Genomic DNA, 19,290 nt, shown 5'->3' on the forward strand with positions numbered 1-19,290 from the left:
TAAAATCAGAAATCATACAATTGATGTGAGAAAAAGGAGGTTATTTTTTTCCATACAGTTTGCAAAGCTGTATCAACAGCTACCAAAGTCTCTGCTGATATATCATGTATTTCATAAAACCTTACTCAGTCTTCCTTTATCATCGTGCTGGTAGGCAGATTCTCTTCAGCTTTTCAGCTCGTGTATAAGTAATAGAATAGTGGGCAAAATTCAGAGAGGCAAAGACTCTTTCACCAGCCCTGCTTTAACAGGAGTGGGAAGGTAATGTGCTGGGAGAGGACAACTTGGAATGGTCCACAAACTTGTGCTTTGGCATCAGATAGTCCTCTCATTCTCCGTCCACCCCAAGCTGGTACTAGGGTAAAGCATTTGAGGCATCAAGGGTGCAAAATGTACATCTGAATATGATAGACTACTAATTAAAAACTTATCTCCCTCACCCTCAATTCTAAAAAATTAACACCTAATGACTTTCACTGTGTTGTTTATTTGGTAAACCATTTTGTAGTAGTAGGGGCCTGATGTCAAGCAGATGTCTATCTAATCACCGAATAAATCACTTACCAGCAGTTGAGATCCTGGGCAAAATAACTTCCTGGAACCTTATTTTCCCCAATTAAGAAGGCCATAGGATTAAAAAGTATATACCTTTAAGGGCCTTATAATATGTAGGTACCACTGAATGTCAGCTCCTTTCCCCACAAGGTTCTTGTTTGTACATGTCCTGCAGCCATGCCCTAAGTGTGGTCTGCCCAACTGGCTACTCTCACTTGATTAAAAAGTATATGATTGTCACTGTATTTTCAGAGAATGATGAGGAGCAGGAGGCGCTGCCATCTCTGGATAAACCTGGCTGGTACTCCCAAGGGAACGCTGTCCACCTCTATGAACTTCTGAAGAAAATGACTGGCAAACCTGAACCCAAGGTATTTCCAGTTGAGGAGAAGCCCTCAGTGCCCACTTGTAGACATAAGCAGTTGTGAACTGCCAAATCTCTCCTAATTCTTCTGCTTAAATAAGCCTTTCCTTTGTCAGTGTAGACAGGCTGTCTATCTGTGATAGAGAAGAGCAAGGATTCCAGGCAGGACACCACAAATTTAGGGGGTGTGTGAGTGTGTAGGATGCCTGTGGAATGTTAATCCTGATAATAATCCATCCAAAAAGTTTTCATATATAAAACAAACAACTGAAATTATGCTACAGACTAGCTTAAAGATACACTTGTTTTTGACACCATGACCACGTTGTTGATGTTGGACACTGGTGCATTTCTAACAGCAGAATCCTTTCTTCTAAGAAAATATTTACCAGAATTTCTGTGAGCTGAGAGATCATGGGGTAACAGAGCCCTGCTCCATTGGCTGTCACCATGCCACAGTCCTCTGGGGACTCCTGAGGGTTAATGGATGGAGCAGTCTGACTTGCAGATGCTGATTCTCATATCCCTTGACTCTGTTTTCACATCTGAAAATTGAGAGGTATGGACTCAATCAATGGAGTTTGCCTCAGACTACCTAGGGAACTTCCAGCTTCAACATGCCTAGCCCCACTCTCACAGATTCTGTTTCAACCGATCTGAGGTTGGGCCCAGAAACTCTTGAAAAGTGGTTGTGATTTGCACTTTTAATAATCTCTAATCCACAAGTTGTCTCTAATACCTCACCAGCTCTTCAACTGCAGGGGCCATTTTATTAATAATTGTAAACATCTATATAAACATATAGGTTCACGTCTTTAGAAAAATTGAATAAAATCACTTATTTCACCTTATGCTCTCTTCCACCTGTGAATGTGTTATATAACTTCTTAAGACAAATCTGGCACCCTGTGAATCAAATGAGACAAGTTGATGGTCACCTGTGAGGTTATTCAAAGACGTTTAAGCTGTTTATGCAGTTTTTGATTGTCATACTCTGATGCCTGTTGAGAAATTTTCTTCTTCTTTATATGAAATAAATGCCACTCTCTTTCACAATTCTGTGCCTCAAACAGCATCTGCTGTCTGTCTTACAGGTTGTTTATTTTGGTGACAGCATGCATTCAGACATTTTCCCAGCTCGTCACTATAGTAATTGGGAGACAGTCCTCATCCTGGAAGAACTCAGAGGGGATGAAGGTGCGAGGAGTCAGAGGCCTGAGGAGTCAGAGCCTCTAGAGAAGAAAGGAAAATATGAGGTTAGGGTTCCCTGCATCTCTTTCCTTGAAAGAAAAATATTTATGTTTGAAAGCTAAAGTATCTTTATACTACTTGACTCCAAAATTGTCCTGGTCAGGCTGAATGCCATCATGTTAAAAAAAAAAAAAAAAAAAAAGACTAATAATTTGAAACTTTGTACTAATTTTATTGACTTCATGTTCTATTTATACTGAAAGCAATAAATAATAATGACATCCTCATTCCTTTCTAAAAAATAAATACTAAATAAGAAAATTAGACCAAGTTTTTTTTTAACTACCCTTTAGACATCATCATCATCATCATAGAATTACAGAGTTATTTTTATTGTAGGGAAAAAAATTCTCTTTCTAGGTTGCTCTGTTTGGGCTAGTTTTCAGATAATAACGAATTGACCATATAAAAAGCTAGTTTCTGTTTAAAATAAAGGATACTTCCTAATAAGGAGGAAATATTATTCCTATTCCAAAAACTTAATGTGTGCCCAAAGCCTATTTGTAGATTCCTACAGGTTTTCAAAGTTTTTATTTACTTCATAGACAAAAAAGTTATGAGATTGAACATTAGTTAATCACCATTTTAATTATTCTGTTCTCTTGTTTCAGGGACCAAAAGCAAAGCCTTTAAATACTTCATCCAAAAAATGGGGTTCTTTTTTTATTGATTCAGTTTGGGGACTGGAAAATACAGAAGACTCCTTCGTTTATACATGGTCTTGTAAGAGAATCAGTACTTACAGCACTATTGCAATTCCAAGTATTGAAGCAATTGCAGGTAAGGGGGAACGTACCTATAAAGCTTCACCTGTTACTAGACACTAATGACCAGTACTAGAATTCTTGTCTTTAAGAAAAAGAAATCTTCCCACAACATTGATTTATCTTTGGGGAAAACATCTTCTAGATATGGAACCTAGGTAATTAGGACCAGCACTTCTGTGGGAGGCAACTACAAAAGCTCGACAATTTTTTTTTTTTTAATTCAGCTTGGAGGCATGTTATAAATTTAGGGAAGAGTTACCAGGACAAGCTGCTGAGGAGGCCCAGTAAGGTGAACCTGGCATTTGAGGCTACTTTTCCCCCTGGGTATTTGCTGCTTCTGGAGAGGGCACCACAGAGGGTGAATGGGCCTTTCAGTAACTTCATGAATCTATAGGAATAGGAACAGAGGAGAGGGCCTGCCTGAGGAGGGGTGGGTCTGGTGAACTCCCTCAATCTATGTTGAGGCCCTGAAGTGCTTTACTTTACAATAAGGATGAATTGAGAAGAAATCTCCATTTTCACAGGAACTAAAACTCAGCTTGAAATCAGCTGAATACCTAAAATTGGATTGAGGAGATTCCAAATTAGTAGTGCCCCAATATATTAGTAGAAACAAATATAGATTCTCTTTTGAGGGGGATAACATCATTCTAGGACTCAAATTATTTCTAAAAACAATTCATATAAAATTCAGCACATAATGAAAAATAGCCAGGCACATAAAGATATGAGACCACACTAACAGAAATAACCATGCTTATTATAGTCAAATACAGAAATGGAAGGAATGAGAAATTTGGTAGAGACAAAAACTATGGTATAAACTGTGATATAAAAAGAATGCAGATTGTAGAATTTAAATATTTAAAAAATGAAATTAAGAACTTAACAGGTGGATTTAATAGCAAATTAGACAGAGATGAAAAGTCAGTGCACTGGAAATTAGGTCAAAAGAACATATTTGGAAGGAAACAGTAAGAGAAAAATCATAAAAGGTACAGAAGAGAGACTGAGACATAAAAGATATAGTGAGAAGGAGTAAGGTTTCTATATGGCCAGCCTTCTGTATTCTCGGGTTTCACATTTTCAGATTCAACCAGCTGTGGATAAAAATTATTCAGAGGAAAAAAACAATAAAACATAATACAACAATTTAAAATGTTACAAATTTTTAAAAATACAGTATAACTATTTACATAGCATTTACATTGTATTCGATATTATAAGTAATCTAGTGATGAATTAAAGTATACAGGAAGATGCATGTAGGTTTAATGCAAATATTATGCCATTTTTTGACTTGAGCATGCGCAGGTTTTGGTATCACAGGGGTGCCCTGCAGATACTGAGGGGCATCTGTGATTGGAGTCCCAGGAGATGAGAGAATAAGGGAGATGAGAGAAAAGTGATGGGAAAAAAATAAGCCAAAGGTTTAAGAAGCCCAAAGAAATGAAACAAAATGAATAAAAAGAAATTCAGAGTTAACTGCTAAATGCCAAAGATAATTAAATATTAAAAGCAATCAAGAGCATAAATATAGATTAAATAACAGATTGACATCTGACTTATCAGAAACAGAGAAGAGTCAAAGACAATAGAATGATGGCTTTAAATTGCTGAAAGAAAATCATGTGAATCTTGATGGAATTCTATACCCAGGAAACTTTTTAAAGAATAAAAGTAAAATATTGGCTGGGCTTGGTGGTTTATGCCTGTAATCCCAGCACTTTGGGAGGCCGAGGTGGGCAGGTGAATCGATAACATCTGAGGTCAGGAGTTTGAGACCAGTCTGGCCAACATGGTGAAACCCCGTTTCTACTAAAAATACAGAAATTAGCCAGGTGTGGTGGTGGGTGCCTGTAATCCCAGCTACTCGGGAGGTTGAGGCAGGAGAATTGCTTGAACCTGGAAGGCAGAAGTTGCAATGAGCTGAGATCACACCACTGCACTCCAGCCTAGGTAACAGAGCAAGACTCTGTCTCAAAAAAAACAAAAAAAAGTAAAATATTTTTAGACGGAATAATAAAGAAAATGTATATCCAGAAACCTGCACTAGAGGAAATAAAGATTATTGTTCTCCAGGTACAATTAAGAATAATTCATGTTGGAAGACTGGAAATGCAAGAAGAATGTATGTGATATAAGTATGTGGTATAAGTGTATGAATTAAAAATGAATGCTTAGTGTTTAAAACAATAAAAATTAAGGTCCCATGGGATTTGCATAAATAGAGAATTAAAATGCCTGACAACAATGGCATATATATGCCAGAGTGGGGCAGCAAACATTAACATGTTCTAACATGCTAGAATTAAAGAATTAAGGATAAGACTATGTTCAATATTGATGTTGGAAATGCATGTTGTAATCTCTAAAATAACTGTCAAAAGAATTGTGATGATATACATATACCAAGCTAATATGTAAAATAATTTAAGAATCTAAAAGAAAACAAAGGGGATGAGAGAATGTTAAGAATCAGCAAGACAAATGGAAAGCATTTAGTAAAATGTTTAATTTAAACCTGAAGTAATTACATTAAATATATGTGACCAAATACTCCAATTAATAGCTGATTTTTAAAAAATAACAATACCCAGCTGGGCACTGTGGCTCATACCTGTAATCCTTGCACTTAGTAGAGATGGGGTTTTACCATGTTAGCCAGGATGGTCTCCATCTCCTGACCTGGTGATCTGCCTGCCTTGGCCTCCCAAAATGCAAGATTGTTTATAAAAGATATATCTGAGGGGGGCGGAGCAAGATGGCTGAATAGGAACAGCTCCAGTCTCCAACTCCATGCGCAAGAGACACAGAAGACCGGTGATTTCTGCATTTTCAACTGAGGTACTGGGGTCATCTCACTGGGGAGTGCCGGACAATTGGTGCTGGTCAGCTGCTGCAGCCCGACCAGCCAGAGCTGAAGCCCGACCAGCGAGAGCTGAAGAAGGGCGAGGCATTGCCTCACCTGGGAAGCGCAAGGGGGAAGGGAATCCCTTTTCCTAGCCAGGGGAACTGAGACACAACACCTGGAAAATCGGGTAATTCCTACACCAATACTGCGCTTTAAGCAAACGGGCACACCAGGAGATTATACCCACACCTGGCTGGGAGGGTCCCACGGCCATGGAGCCTCCCTCATTGCTAGCACAGCAGTCTGTGATCTAACCGAAACAGCAGCAGCGAGGCTGGGGGAGGGGCGCCCGCCATTGCTGAGGCTTAAGTAGGTAAACAAAGCCGCTGGGAAGCTCGAACTGGGTGGAGCTCGCAGCAGCTCAAGGAAACCTGCCTGTCTCTGTAGGCTCCACCTCTGGGGACAGGGCACAGCTAAACAACAAAAGGGGAAGCAGCAGAGGCCTGTGCAGACGCGAACGACTCTGTCTGACAGCTTTGAAGAGAGCAGTGGATCTCCCAACACGGAGGTTGAGATCTGAGAACGGACAGACTGCCTGCTCAAGTGGGTCCCTGAACCCTGAGTAGCCTAACTGGGAGACATCCCCCACTAGGGGCAGTCTGACACCCCACACCTCACAGAGTGGAGTACACCCCTGAGAGGAAGCTTCCAAAGTAAGAATCAGACAGGTACACTCGCTGTTCAGCAATATTCTATCTTCTGCAACCTCTGCTGCTGATACCCAGGCAAACAGGGTCTGGAGTGGACCTCAAGCAATCTCCAACAGACCTACAGCTGAGGGTCCTGACTATTAGAAGGAAAACTATCAAACAGGAAGAACACCTATACCACAACCCCATCAGTACGTCACCATCATCAAAGACCAGAGGCAAATAAAACCACGAAGATGGGGAAGAAGCAGGGCAGAAAAGCTGAAAATTCAAGAAATAAGAGCGCATCTCCCCCTGCAAAGGAGCACAGCTCATCGCCAGCAACGGATCAAAGCTGGTCAGAGAATGACTTTGACGAGATGAGAGAAGAAGGCTTCAGTCCATCAAACTTCTCAGAGCCAAAGGAGGAATTACGTACCCAGCGCAAAGAAACTAAAAATCTTGAAAAAAGAGTGGAAGAATTGATAGCTAGAATAATTAATGCAGAGAAGGTCATAAATGAAATGACAGAGATGAAAACCATGACACGAGAAATAAGTGACAAATCCACAAGCTTCAGTAACCGACTCGATCAACTGGAAGAAAGAGTATCAGCGATTGAGGATCAAATGAATGAAATGAAGCGAGAAGAGAAACCAAAGGGAAAAAGAAGAAAAAGAAATGAACAAAGCCTGCAAGAAGTATGGGATTATGTAAAAAGACCAAATCTACGTCTGATTGGGGTGCCTGAAAGTGAGGGGGAAAATGGAACCAAGTTGGAAAACACTCTTCAGGATATCATCCAGGAGAACTTCCCCAACCTAGTAGGGCAGGCCAACATTCAAATTCAGGAAATACAGAGAACACCACAAAGATACTCCTCGAGAAGAGCAACTCCAAGACACATAATTGCCAGATTCACCAAAGTTGAAATGAAGGAAAAAATCTTAAGGGCAGCCAGAGAGAAAGGTTGGGTTACCCACAAAGGGAAGCCCATCAGACTAACAGCAGATCTCTCGGCAGAAACTCTACAAGCCAGAAGAGAGTGGGGGCCAATATTCAATGTTCTTAAAGAAAAGAATTTTCAACCCAGAATTTCATATCCAGCCAAACTAAGTTTCATCAGTGAAGGAGAAATAAAATCCTTTACAGATAAGCAAATGCTTAGAGATTTTGTCACCACCAGGCCTGCCTTACAAGAGACCCTGAAGGAAGCCCTAAACATGGAAAGGAACAACCGGTACCAGCCATTGCAAAAACAAGCAAAAATGTAAAGACCATCGAGGCTAGGAAGAAACTGCATCAACTAACGAGCAAAATAACCAGTTAATATCATAATGGCAGGATCAAGTTCACACATAACAATATTAACCTTAAATGTAAATGGACTAAATGCTCCAATTAAAAGAAACAGACTGGTAAACTGGATAAAGAGTCAAGACCCATCAGTCTGCTGTATTCAGGAGACCCATCCCACATGCAGAGACATACATAGGCTCAAAATAAAGAGATGGAGGAAGATCTACCAAGCAAATGGAGAACAAAAAAAAGCAGGGGTTGCAATCATAGTCTCTGATAAAATAGACTTTAAACCATCAAAGATCAAAAGAGACAAAGAAGGCCATTACATAATGGTAAAGGGATCAATTCAACAGGAAGAGCTAACTATCCTAAATATATATGCACCCAATACAGGAGCACCCAAATTCATAAAGCAAGTCCTTAGAGACTTACAAAGAGACTTAGACTCCCATACAATAATGGGAGACTTCAACACTCCACTGTCAACATTAGACAGATCAACGAGACAGAAAGTTAACAAGGATATCCAGGAATTGAACTCATCTCTGCACCAAGTGGACCTAATAGACATCTATAGAACTCTCCACCCCAAATCAACAGAATATACATTCTTCTCAGCACCACATCACACTTTTTCCAAAATTGACCACATAATTGGAAGTAAAGCACTCCTTAGCAAATGTAAAAGAACAGAAATTATAACAAACTGTCTCTCAGACCACAGTGCAATCAAACTAGAACTCAGGACTAAGAAACTCAATCAAAACCGCTCAACTACATGGAAACAGAACAACCTGCTCCTGAATGACTACTGGGTACATAATGAAATGAAGGCAGAAATAAAGATGTTCTTTGAAACCAATGAGAACAAAGATACAACATACCAGAATCTCTGGGACACATTTAAAGCAGTGTGTAGAGGGAAATTTATAGCACTAAATGCCCACAAGAGAAAGCTGGAAAGATCTAAAATTGACACTCTAACATCACAATTAAAAGAACTGGAGAAGCAAGAGCAAACACATTCAAAAGCTAGCAGAAGGCAAGAAATAACTAAGATCAGAGCAGAACTAAAGGAGATAGAGACACAAACCCTCCAAAAAATCAATGAATCCAGGAGTTGGTTTTTTGAAAAACTCAACAAAATTGACAGACCACTCGCAAGACTAATAAAGAAGAAAAGAGAGAAGAATCAAATAGACGCAATAAAAAATGATAAAGGGGATATCACCACAGACCCCACAGAAATACAAACTACCATCAGAGAATACTATAAACACCTCTACGCAAATCAACTAGAAAATCTAGAAGAAATGGATAATTTCCTGGACACTTACACTCTCCCAAGACTAAACCAGGAAGAAGTTGAATCCCTGAATAGACCAATAGCAGGCTCTGAAATTGAGGCAATAATTAATAGCCTACCAACCAAAAAAAGTCCAGGACCAGATGGATTCACAGCTGAATTCTACCAGAGGTACAAGGAGGAGCTGGTACCATTCCTTCTGAGACTATTCCAATCAATAGAAAAAGAGGGAATCCTCCCTAACTCATTTTATGAGGCCAACATCATCCTGATACCAAAGCCTGGCAGAGACACAACAAAAAAAGAAAATTTTAGACCAATATCCCTGATGAACATCGATGCAAAAATCCTCAATAAAATACTGGCAAACCGGATTCAGCAGCACATCAAAAAGCTTATCCACCATGATCAAGTGGGCTTCATCCCTGGGATGCAAGGCTGGTTCAACATACGCAAATCAATAAATGTAATCCAGCATATAAACAGAACCAAAGACAAAAACCACATGATTATCTCAATAGATGCAGAAAAGGCTTTTGACAAAATTCAGCAGCCCTTCATGCTAAAAACGCTCAATAAATTCGGTATTGATGGAACATATCTCAAAATAGTAAGAGCTATTTATGACAAACCCACAGCCAATATCATACTGAATGGGCAAAAACTGGAAAAATTCCCTTTGAAAACTGGCACAAGACAGGGATGCCCTCTCTCAGCACTCCTATTCAACATAGTGTTGGAAGTTCTGGCTAGGGCAATCAGGCAAGAGAAAGAAATAAAGGGTATCCAGTTAGGAAAAGAAGAAGTCAAAGTGTCCCTGTTTTCAGATGACATGATTGTATATTTAGAAAACCCCATTGTCTCAGCCCAAAATCTCCTTAAACTGATAAGCAACTTCAGCAAAGTCTCAGGATACAAAATTAATGTGCAAAAGTCACAAGCATTCTTATACACCAGTAACAGACAAACAGAGAGCCAAATCAGGAATGAACTTCCATTCACAATTGCTTCAAAGAGAATAAAATACCTAGGAATCCAACTTACGAGGGATGTAAAGGACCTCTTCAAGGAGAACTACAAACCACTGCTCAGTGAAATAAAAGAGGACACTAACAAATGGAAGAACATACCATGCTCATGGATAGGAAGAATTAATATCGTGAAAATGGCCATACTGCCCAAGGTTATTTATAGATTCAATGCCATCCCCATCAAGCTGCCAATGAGTTTCTTCACAGAATTGGAAAAAACGGCTTTAAAGTTCATATGGAACCAAAAAAGAGCCCGCATTGCCAAGACAATCCTAAGTCATAAGAACAAAGCTGGAGGCATCACGCTACCTGACTTCAAACTATACTACAAGGCTACAGTAACCAAAACAGCATGGTACTGGTACCAAAACAGAGATATAGACCAATGGAACAGAACAGAGTCCTCAGAAGTAATACCACACATCTACAGCCATCTGATCTTTGACAAACCTGAGAGAAACAAGAAATGGGGAAAGGATTCCCTATTTAATAAATGGTGCTGGGAAAATTGGCTAGCCATAAGTAGAAAGCTGAAACTGGATCCTTTCCTTACTCCTTATATGAAAATTAATTCAAGATGGATTAGAGACTTAAATGTTAGACCTAATACCATAAAAACCCTAGAAGAAAACCTAGGTAGTACCATTCAGGACATAGGCATGGGTAAGGACTTCATGTCTAAAACACCAAAAGCAACAGCAGCAAAAGCCAAAATTGACAAATGGGATCTAATTAAACTAAAGAGCTTCTGCACAGCAAAAGAAACTACCATCAGAGTGAACAGGCAACCTACAGAATGGGAGAAAATTTTTGCAATCTACTCATCTCACAAAGGGCTAATATCCAGAATCTACAAAGAACTCAAACAAATTTACAAGAAAAAAACAACCCCATCAGAAAGTGGGCAAAGGATATGAACAGACATTTCTCAAAAGAAGACATTCATACAGCCAACAGACACATGAAAAAATGCTCATCATCACTGGCCATCAGAGAGATGCAAATCAAAACCACAATGAGATACCATCTCACACCAGTTAGAATGGCAATCATTAAAAAGTCAGGCAACAACAGGTGCTGGAGAGGATGTGGGGAAATAGGAACACTTTTACACTGTTGGTGGGATTGTAAACTAGTTCAACCATTATGGAAAACAGTATGGCGATTCCTCAAGGATCTAGAACTAGATGTACCATATGACTCAGCCATCCCACTACTGGGTATATACCCAAAGGATTATAAATCATGCTGCTATAAAGACACATGCACACGTATGTTTATTGTGGCACTATTCACAATAGCAAAGACTTGGAATCAACCCAAATGTCCATCTGTGACAGACTGGATTAAGAAAATGTGGCACATATACATCATGGAATATTATGCAGCCATAAAAAAGGATGAGTTTGCGTCCTTTGTAGGGACATGGATGCAGCTGGAAACCATCATTCTTAGCAAACTATCACAAGAACAGAAAACCAAACACTGCATGTTCTCACTTATAGGTGGAAACTGAACAATGAGATCACTTGGACTCAGGAAGGGGATCATCACACACTGGGGCCTATCATGGGGAGGGGGGAGGGGGGAGGGATTGCATTGGGAGTTATACCTGATATAAATGACGAATTGATGGGTGCTGACGAGTTGATGGGTGCAGCACACCAACATGGCACAAGTATACATATGTAACAAACCTGCACGTTATGCACATGTACCCTAGAACTTAAAGTATAATAAAAAAACCTAAAAATAAATAAATAAAATAAAATAAAGATATATCTAAGACATAAGGATTCAGAAAGTTTAAATATCAAAAGATGGACGAAATAATACCATGCTAACAGTAACCAAAAGAGACAGTAACTGCATTAATATGAAACACATAGATACTAAGGGGAAAAATGATTAGCATGAGAGAGATCACTTCATAAATACAAACTCTTAGTTCTCAGAAATATATAACTGCCAGTCTAAGATACTCACAAAGTCCCCTGTCCTCTGTCAGGTCAGAACTTAATGTCTCCATTTTCACAATACCAAGAAAATGCCTAAAAAAGAAAACATCCACTCTCCTTTATACAGGCATATGCTTTCCACTTGGATTCTTAGTTTCCAAGTTTCCTTCAGCATTTGACAAAGGGTTTGAGGAGAAAACCAGCAGAGTCCAGTTCTCTAACCCTTCCTTTACAGTGGTCCTAGCCCCTCAATTTTTGTCTCTGCAGCTCTGCAAGACTGCCAAAATCTCTACTGGTTTTTCTGCTGCTTATGGTAACCCCTACCACCAGCCAGAATCCCAGCACCAGAGGAGAAAAGCTGAAGCTTAGTGCTAGCTCCTCTCTCCGCTGATTCCTCCTTCCCAGGAATTGTGTCTTAAGTCTTGGTTGCCTCTTTAGCTCTCTGGTGACTTCAGTCTCATGTTTATATTTTATCCGGATTTTCTAGTTGAAGTTAGAAGTCTAGTTAATTTTTTTGAACTTCAGATTCTTCTTCCTTCAATTGAAGAAAGTTGCCATGTTGTATGTATTAAAATTCTTATTTAGCTAAGCATTTGAAGATTATTCTCAGTAACCCTCTTCCTGGGACTATGAAGAAGATTATTAGGTCTCATTCACCAGTTACATGATCCTCTGAGGAGGGCCTGGGAGATTTTTTTTTAAATTTTTATTCAGATAAGCCTTCATATTTTTGTATTAACTTCTGTGCAGAGTATTAAAATTAAACTCACTAGTTAGAGGTCTGGGGATGATTTGAGATATCTCTAAATGTGATTTGACTTAAACATTATTATAAATTGTATAGGGAAAGATATCTAACTCTTCATCCTAAGTGACCTTTGATAGACCTTTTCTGTAATATGGGAGAAAGAATAAAATTAAATTGTTTTAAATGAGATAGGAAGTGAAAAATAACCTAGTACATCCCTTTTGTCTCTTAAAACCTTATATTCAAGTAATGTTTCTGTATTTGTGGATATTCTGTTAGACATGGTTATCTCGTTCACATTTAAATGCCTAGAAGCCTTTTTTATAGCTGTTGTAAAAGTTTGTATTTATTAGCCATATATATATGTTACAATGGTGATTGGTTTATACACATTTTTAACCTTATAATAATAGCTAACAGAGACCTACTGAAGGAGCAAAAGAAATGTTAAAATTTTACAGGTTTCAAAAATAAGTTTTACTATCAGTGAATATCAAGTTTTGATTTGTTTATGAAAGGCATTCAGAGGCCTGTGCAATAATTAAATTTTTTTTTCTCCCCAGAATTACCTCTGGACTACAAATTTACAAGATTCTCTTCAAGCAATTCAAAAACAGCTGGCTACTATCCAAATCCTCCACTGGTCTTAACAAGCGATGAGACACTGATATCCAAATAAGTTGTCTTTATTGGAAAATGAAGTGAAGACCCATATATGCAGTCCATATATGCAGTAAAAAAAAAAAAAAAAAATTTTTCAAAAAATACTGTAAAAGACTTTAAGGAATGAGTTTTATTGACCAAGAAGTTGATATTTGCCCATAGGTCTCCTTTCTATAAATCATCTTGATGTTTAACAACTCTTATTATATTAAAATCTCAGTATCCTAAAACTTAGAACCTTATTGATATTTTCTATACAATAGTTTTGTGATTAGAATTCACCTGGGGACACACACTCCCACACACAGTCACTCTTACACATATGCCTAATTCAGTGGTTCTCAAAGTGTGATCCATAGACTAATAGCAGAGCATTACCTGAGAACTTGATAATGCACATTGCAGGCGCCACCCAAAACCTGTTGAATCAGCAGCTCTGAGAGTGGGGCCTACCAATCTGTGGTTTAACAAGCCCATCAGGTGATTCTAATTTACACTACAGTTTGAGACCCACCGACCTAGAACATATTCTCCAGAGACTTGGCTTAATTGGTCTGGCTAAATATAGCTGAGCATTGTTACCTTTTATATGCCCTAGGAAAGTGCAGCCAGAATTGAAAACCAACTGATCTATACCAGTTCTTTCAATTAATAGTCAAGAACACTGAGTCCAGTGAGATTAAGTGATTTTTCCAGGCTATGAGGTTTTATGCTATTCCTGTGTTCTCTAAAACAAGAAAATAAAAAGATATGATTTCTTCTCTGTTCATACAGCAAGTATGGAACAGAGATGGTCTAGAAGTCAGTTATCTCAACCTCCATTGTTACCCACTAGTTTTTTTTTCTAATAATGTTAAAGGCCATTTAATTTATTTAATCAACTTTAAGCATTACATTCTCAGTAGGGGATGAAAAATTGGTTATTGGGGTGGAAAAAAATTCTAGATGGGGTGAAAAAATATATGGATAGGATGACTTCCAAAATCATCCTATCCAACAAAATCTTATTCCTCAGTATTAATTTCTCTCATTGGGAAGAAATTTGTAGTTGAAACTATTTAATTTAATTTGAATTTAATTTCTGTAATTGGGAAGGAAGGTAATAATGAACAAAAAGTTTGAGAAAAAAATGCTTTAAGGGGTTTTACAGGCATACTACAGTCCAGGACTGTAGTGTTCTATGTGCTATGTATAGTCATATTAGTAGCTATTTGTTGCAAGATACTTGAAGCCAAATGTTTGCAGTATACGTTCCTGGCTACTCTTTATGCTGTGATTTCACTCTATCATGGGCAGTATTAGAAAACATACTGGTTTTCACTATCTGGTTTTCAAACACTATCATTATTTTACCTGGATTGTAGTGGAGAATTGAGCATATCAATGCATGCATTGGAAAGAAAAAAATCTTGTTAAAATTTGGAAATGTTCAGCTAAATCCCAGATATACTGTGGGATGAGTTATCTCAGGATAGGTAAAAAAAAAAAAAATTACTAAAATTTTTCCCTCACAGTCAGTACCTTTCTTTGATATTTAACAATAAGTATATAGTGATATACTTGAAGTTTATGTCCAGAATGTCATTGGAATATTACAATGAGCATAAATAAGCTTAGGACTAAATGAAAGATGCTATCTCATGTATGCTTTAAATAGAAAATTGATTTCTTTTAAAAATAAAGCTATTTTTCCTTATCCATGTTTATTCTGTAAATGGCAAATAATACATCTTTAAGTACTTATAAACTACTGTTAATATGAAAAATGAGAACTCCAAAATAAGAAATAATTGCACTTTTTGGGCCACTGAGTAGTGGCGGGGGTTCAGGAGGCAGAATTCGGTTGTCAGAAGTTCTAGGCGCCCCTTTAGCATTCTACCTAAAGACCCTGAACAAGTTACCACCAAATTTGGCTTCAGTTTTTTCCATCTTATAAAAAGAGAGGCTTAGTTTATTTCTAAGTTTCCTTCCTTGCTAGCAGTCAGTATTTCTTCTAATGAATGTATTTTTCTATAATTAGCAAGACTATAATTTGGTTTTTTAAATTTATATTTCATTGTTTCTAAAAAGTGCCAGTGTTTCTGATTGGATATGAAGATTAAAAATAATCATTCAAATGTGGCACCAAAAAAATTAAAAAGAAAATATTAAAGTAGTTATATGAAACAAAAAAATTGTATAAATGGGCAGAAGACATGTAATATTTGCATGCAGGCAAACATTCATAATCTAAAGGACATCTAAAAATAGATTTAAGGGAGCAGAGGTTTTCTTTGCTGGCCACTGTTTATCGCATCAGCAGAGGAAAGATCTGAATGGCTCATGACCAAATGTTTTGTCAGAATCTGGTATTTGGAATACCGAGGTAGTAAAAACTTCAACTGAACCATGAATTGCAATCTAAAATCAACTTCTGAGTTTGTTAAACTCTGAACTGAAATCAGGTGTTATTTCCCCACCAATGTTCATATCCAAAAATAACTTTAAATACACACATACACACACTTTTAGTGAACTGGTTTGAATGAAAATAAATTTATATAATTATTTTATATAACAAATCAGCATAAAGTGGAAAATCAAACTGCCTCTCTAGGTATAATAACCTTGACTGAATGGTAGAAATACATGGATAGCTTTTTAAAATATTCAGTGTTGGAGTAACAGTCCCTTACATCTTTTCAGGCTCTTGAGCACAAGAAGACTATCCTAACAGTTGGTTCCCAGATTGGTGCAAGACTGGAATACACTTGACTGCTTTTGTTAAAGCCATGACAGCATACCAAGTAATTCACCCAGTATGGTCTTATGGCCATCCTTGAAAATCCCTGGGCATGGTCCAGTTCACATAGAATGAATTCAGAAAGGTGTCTCTTGTTGGTCTCTAGAACTATCCTCAGAAATAATAGTAAAATAGTGGTCATGAGTGCTGACTCCTCGCTAGGCTACTTCATGTACATTGTCTTGTTTACTCTCTACAGCAACCATATGAGATGTATATAATTATTAAATTGTACAGATGAGAAAACAAATTCAGAGAGATTAAATACAATGCTTGCTCTACGTTACACTGTTACTAAGAGAGCAATACATGAACCCAGGTTTGATCCTCAAAATCACACTTTTAATTACTTGATACATAATGTCTTTCAATGTTGAATCTAGACTGGGGCAAATTCTCAGCGCAAAACCACACTTCAATTTAGCAATAATGCCATTCTAGGACATGAGAGGGATTAAAAGTGAAGACACAGTCTCTATCCTTAAGTAATTCATAATTTAGCCAAATATATTAAATATCTGTAATATAAAACTTACTTAGGAGAGTAAAATAGAGATCCAAGAATCATGGGAGTCCTAAAGCATATAATGAATTTGCTCTTCTTGGAAGCCACACACACCAAGGTCATCAGTAAGCAGGCCTACTCTTTCTTCGTATTCTGGGTTCATTTTCACCTTGACTGCTTGGTAAATTTCCCTCAGTTGCTGAAGTAACCAAAATGGAGAATGAGTGATGAACACTCATCTTTGAGTAAACTTAGTGGGAAATGGGATATCTGGGCCTATAGAGAAGTTGGGTCATTACTTAGAATGACAACTAGAAAAGTACATAGACTGCTTGATAATTAGTTTCTTGAACCACGTACCTGTTCACAGACTTTTCAAAAAACAAGTTTGTTTTACTTTTTTTGGTACCTTGGTCATGTTACTTCCTTGGTAAAGATCAAAGTTTAATAAAGCTTAACAAAGTTTAATAAAGAAAAGGAATAAACTACTATCTAAATGTGTTAAAAGCAATCACCAAGTTTAATCAATTTAAAAATATTCTCTTAATTTAACGGAAATGTCAGCAGTTCTTTACAATGCTTAGCAGCTAAATTCCGTGAGTATAACATTTAATGTCTTTTTGGTACATTTAATGTTCAATGCCTTTGATGAAGGGAACAAACTGTTAATTTCATACATGTGCAGCAAACATCAAGATTACATAAGTAAATGCAAATGTGTTCATCTGTAACTGTATGGAATCCTGTATTAAATCAAGGGATAAAATGTACTCCTCTCAAAGGCTGTTCATGAATGATTAAGCATAACTTTCAACTGAGGCCTGAATACTTGTGTCAATAGGGTTTAACATTTGTATGCCGAATTTACTACCATAGCTGTGATAGTGTGGAAGGTATGCTAGCTTGAAATCAGAAAACTCAGCAGTGAGACTTGCATCTTAGGCAGTTTACTTCCACTTTCTGGACCTCTGTTTTCTCAACTATTTAAATGGAAAGAATAAAATTTGTGTTACAAGGTTTATCAAAGTAATATGAGACTGCATTTCGAAGTGCCTGACACATCTCAGATCTTTTGAGGAGATTGTGAAGCCAGGGAATATGTCAGTGAAACAAGATCAAATATCCAGGTCTTAAATTGTGATTCTGTAGGACAGGAACTCACAAATTAAAAATACAGGTAAGGGTTTCAGTTTTTGCTTGTTAATGACGAAAACTTTTAAGGACGCTTGAGTTAGCTGGAGACAAAGCAGCAGCACCAGGAGTAATGGGGAGAAGGGGCTGATAAGAAGGTCAGAGAAGCCTTTTATAAGTGTCTGGCTTGTGCTGAATGCCCAGAAATGGAAGCCCAAGGAAATGTTGTGTGAGGACCAGGAAATTATGCAGTGTCACCACTACTCACGGAGATTATCGCCTGAGAAGACTAAAATGATAATACTTCTTAGGTGACCAGAGGATGGGAGAACCTCTTAACAGGTTTGGAGGTCCACATAAAGAATAATTGGGGTCTAGAATTATGGAAGAAAAACAAAGCAATACAAAGAAATGGAGCAGGGCTATAGCAGTGAACCAATTGGTTGGTAAGTGAAACCTGTAAGATGCCTAATTGAGTAACTTAATGACTAATTTTATTAGACTAAACAGAACAGAAACCATGCTAATCTGTAACAAATAGGTGGCGCCAGCCTATTAGAGTGAATGCTATTGGTTAGACTAAAGCAGATAATAAGCCAAGTGTAGGAAAAATGACATTTTCTGATTACATCCAGAACAGGCACAGGAAACATATAATAAAGCTTGAAACAGGTGGTTGACAATGCAGAAATCAGTCACTGAACTGAAAAGATAAGATGAACATTGTTAGAGGAATTTAGGATTAAGATGGATGTAGAGCTTGCAAAAGAAAACCTAGCTCTCTAAGAAAGTTCTCCAGCCCTAGAAAAAAATACCTCAGCAAGAAATTGCAAGTAACAATTGCACCAGGAGTCAGCATCTATTTAACTGTATGTTTAATTAAGTTTCTAACTCAAATGAGAAATTTTGGGCCATTGTCAAATTTTTGCTTAGATGGCTACAAATACTTGGCAATTCATTTTCACAGATTTTGCAGCATCCATAAAGCCCTCCTTACTGCAGAGAATGCAGAGGTATTTATCCAATAAAACTTCATGTAATTGCTGCTATACAGCAAAACTATCATTACTGGTAATTAAAGTTGTGATACCTGATATCATTTGTCTCTAGACATTTCATTTCATGTTTTCTTGGTATTCTTTTTAAAGCCACACACTGGCGTAAGAATGTAAGTAGCACTCAGAATACACAATAATTAATTCTTCCAAAAGTCTATCTTAAGCTTATTGAGAGTTAGACCTCCAAAGGCACAGTTAATATAAATGTAATGAACAAGGATGCTGCATAGACAAGTTTTCCACTGAAAACAGTATTTTAAGTGATACTATATGGTGCTTCAATTACCACCAAAAACTGCACTGGTTATATAGAAACAATAATGCTC

The 19,290-nt window shown here is 37.6% G+C and overlaps 1 protein-coding gene across 2 annotated transcripts in view; it reads left to right on the forward strand.

Moving 5' to 3' along the window:
- The window catches only part of NT5DC1 (5'-nucleotidase domain containing 1), a 158,420-nt gene extending 139,420 nt beyond the window's left edge, over nucleotides 1–19,000 (forward strand). For both annotated transcript variants that reach the window (XM_010358138.2, XM_010358141.2), the window contains exons 9-12: nucleotides 808–926; nucleotides 2,014–2,175; nucleotides 2,782–2,950; nucleotides 13,389–19,000. In XM_010358138.2, the coding sequence (XP_010356440.1) occupies nucleotides 808–926; nucleotides 2,014–2,175; nucleotides 2,782–2,950; nucleotides 13,389–13,504 (566 nt within the window). In that variant the 3' untranslated portion in view covers nucleotides 13,505–19,000. The remainder of the gene's footprint in view (nucleotides 1–807; nucleotides 927–2,013; nucleotides 2,176–2,781; nucleotides 2,951–13,388) is intronic.
- Nucleotides 19,001–19,290: the final 290 nt, after the last annotated feature.

The sequence above is a fragment of the Rhinopithecus roxellana genome, chromosome 4, assembly GCF_007565055.1.
Source record: "Rhinopithecus roxellana isolate Shanxi Qingling chromosome 4, ASM756505v1, whole genome shotgun sequence".
NCBI lineage: Eukaryota > Metazoa > Chordata > Mammalia > Primates > Cercopithecidae > Rhinopithecus > Rhinopithecus roxellana.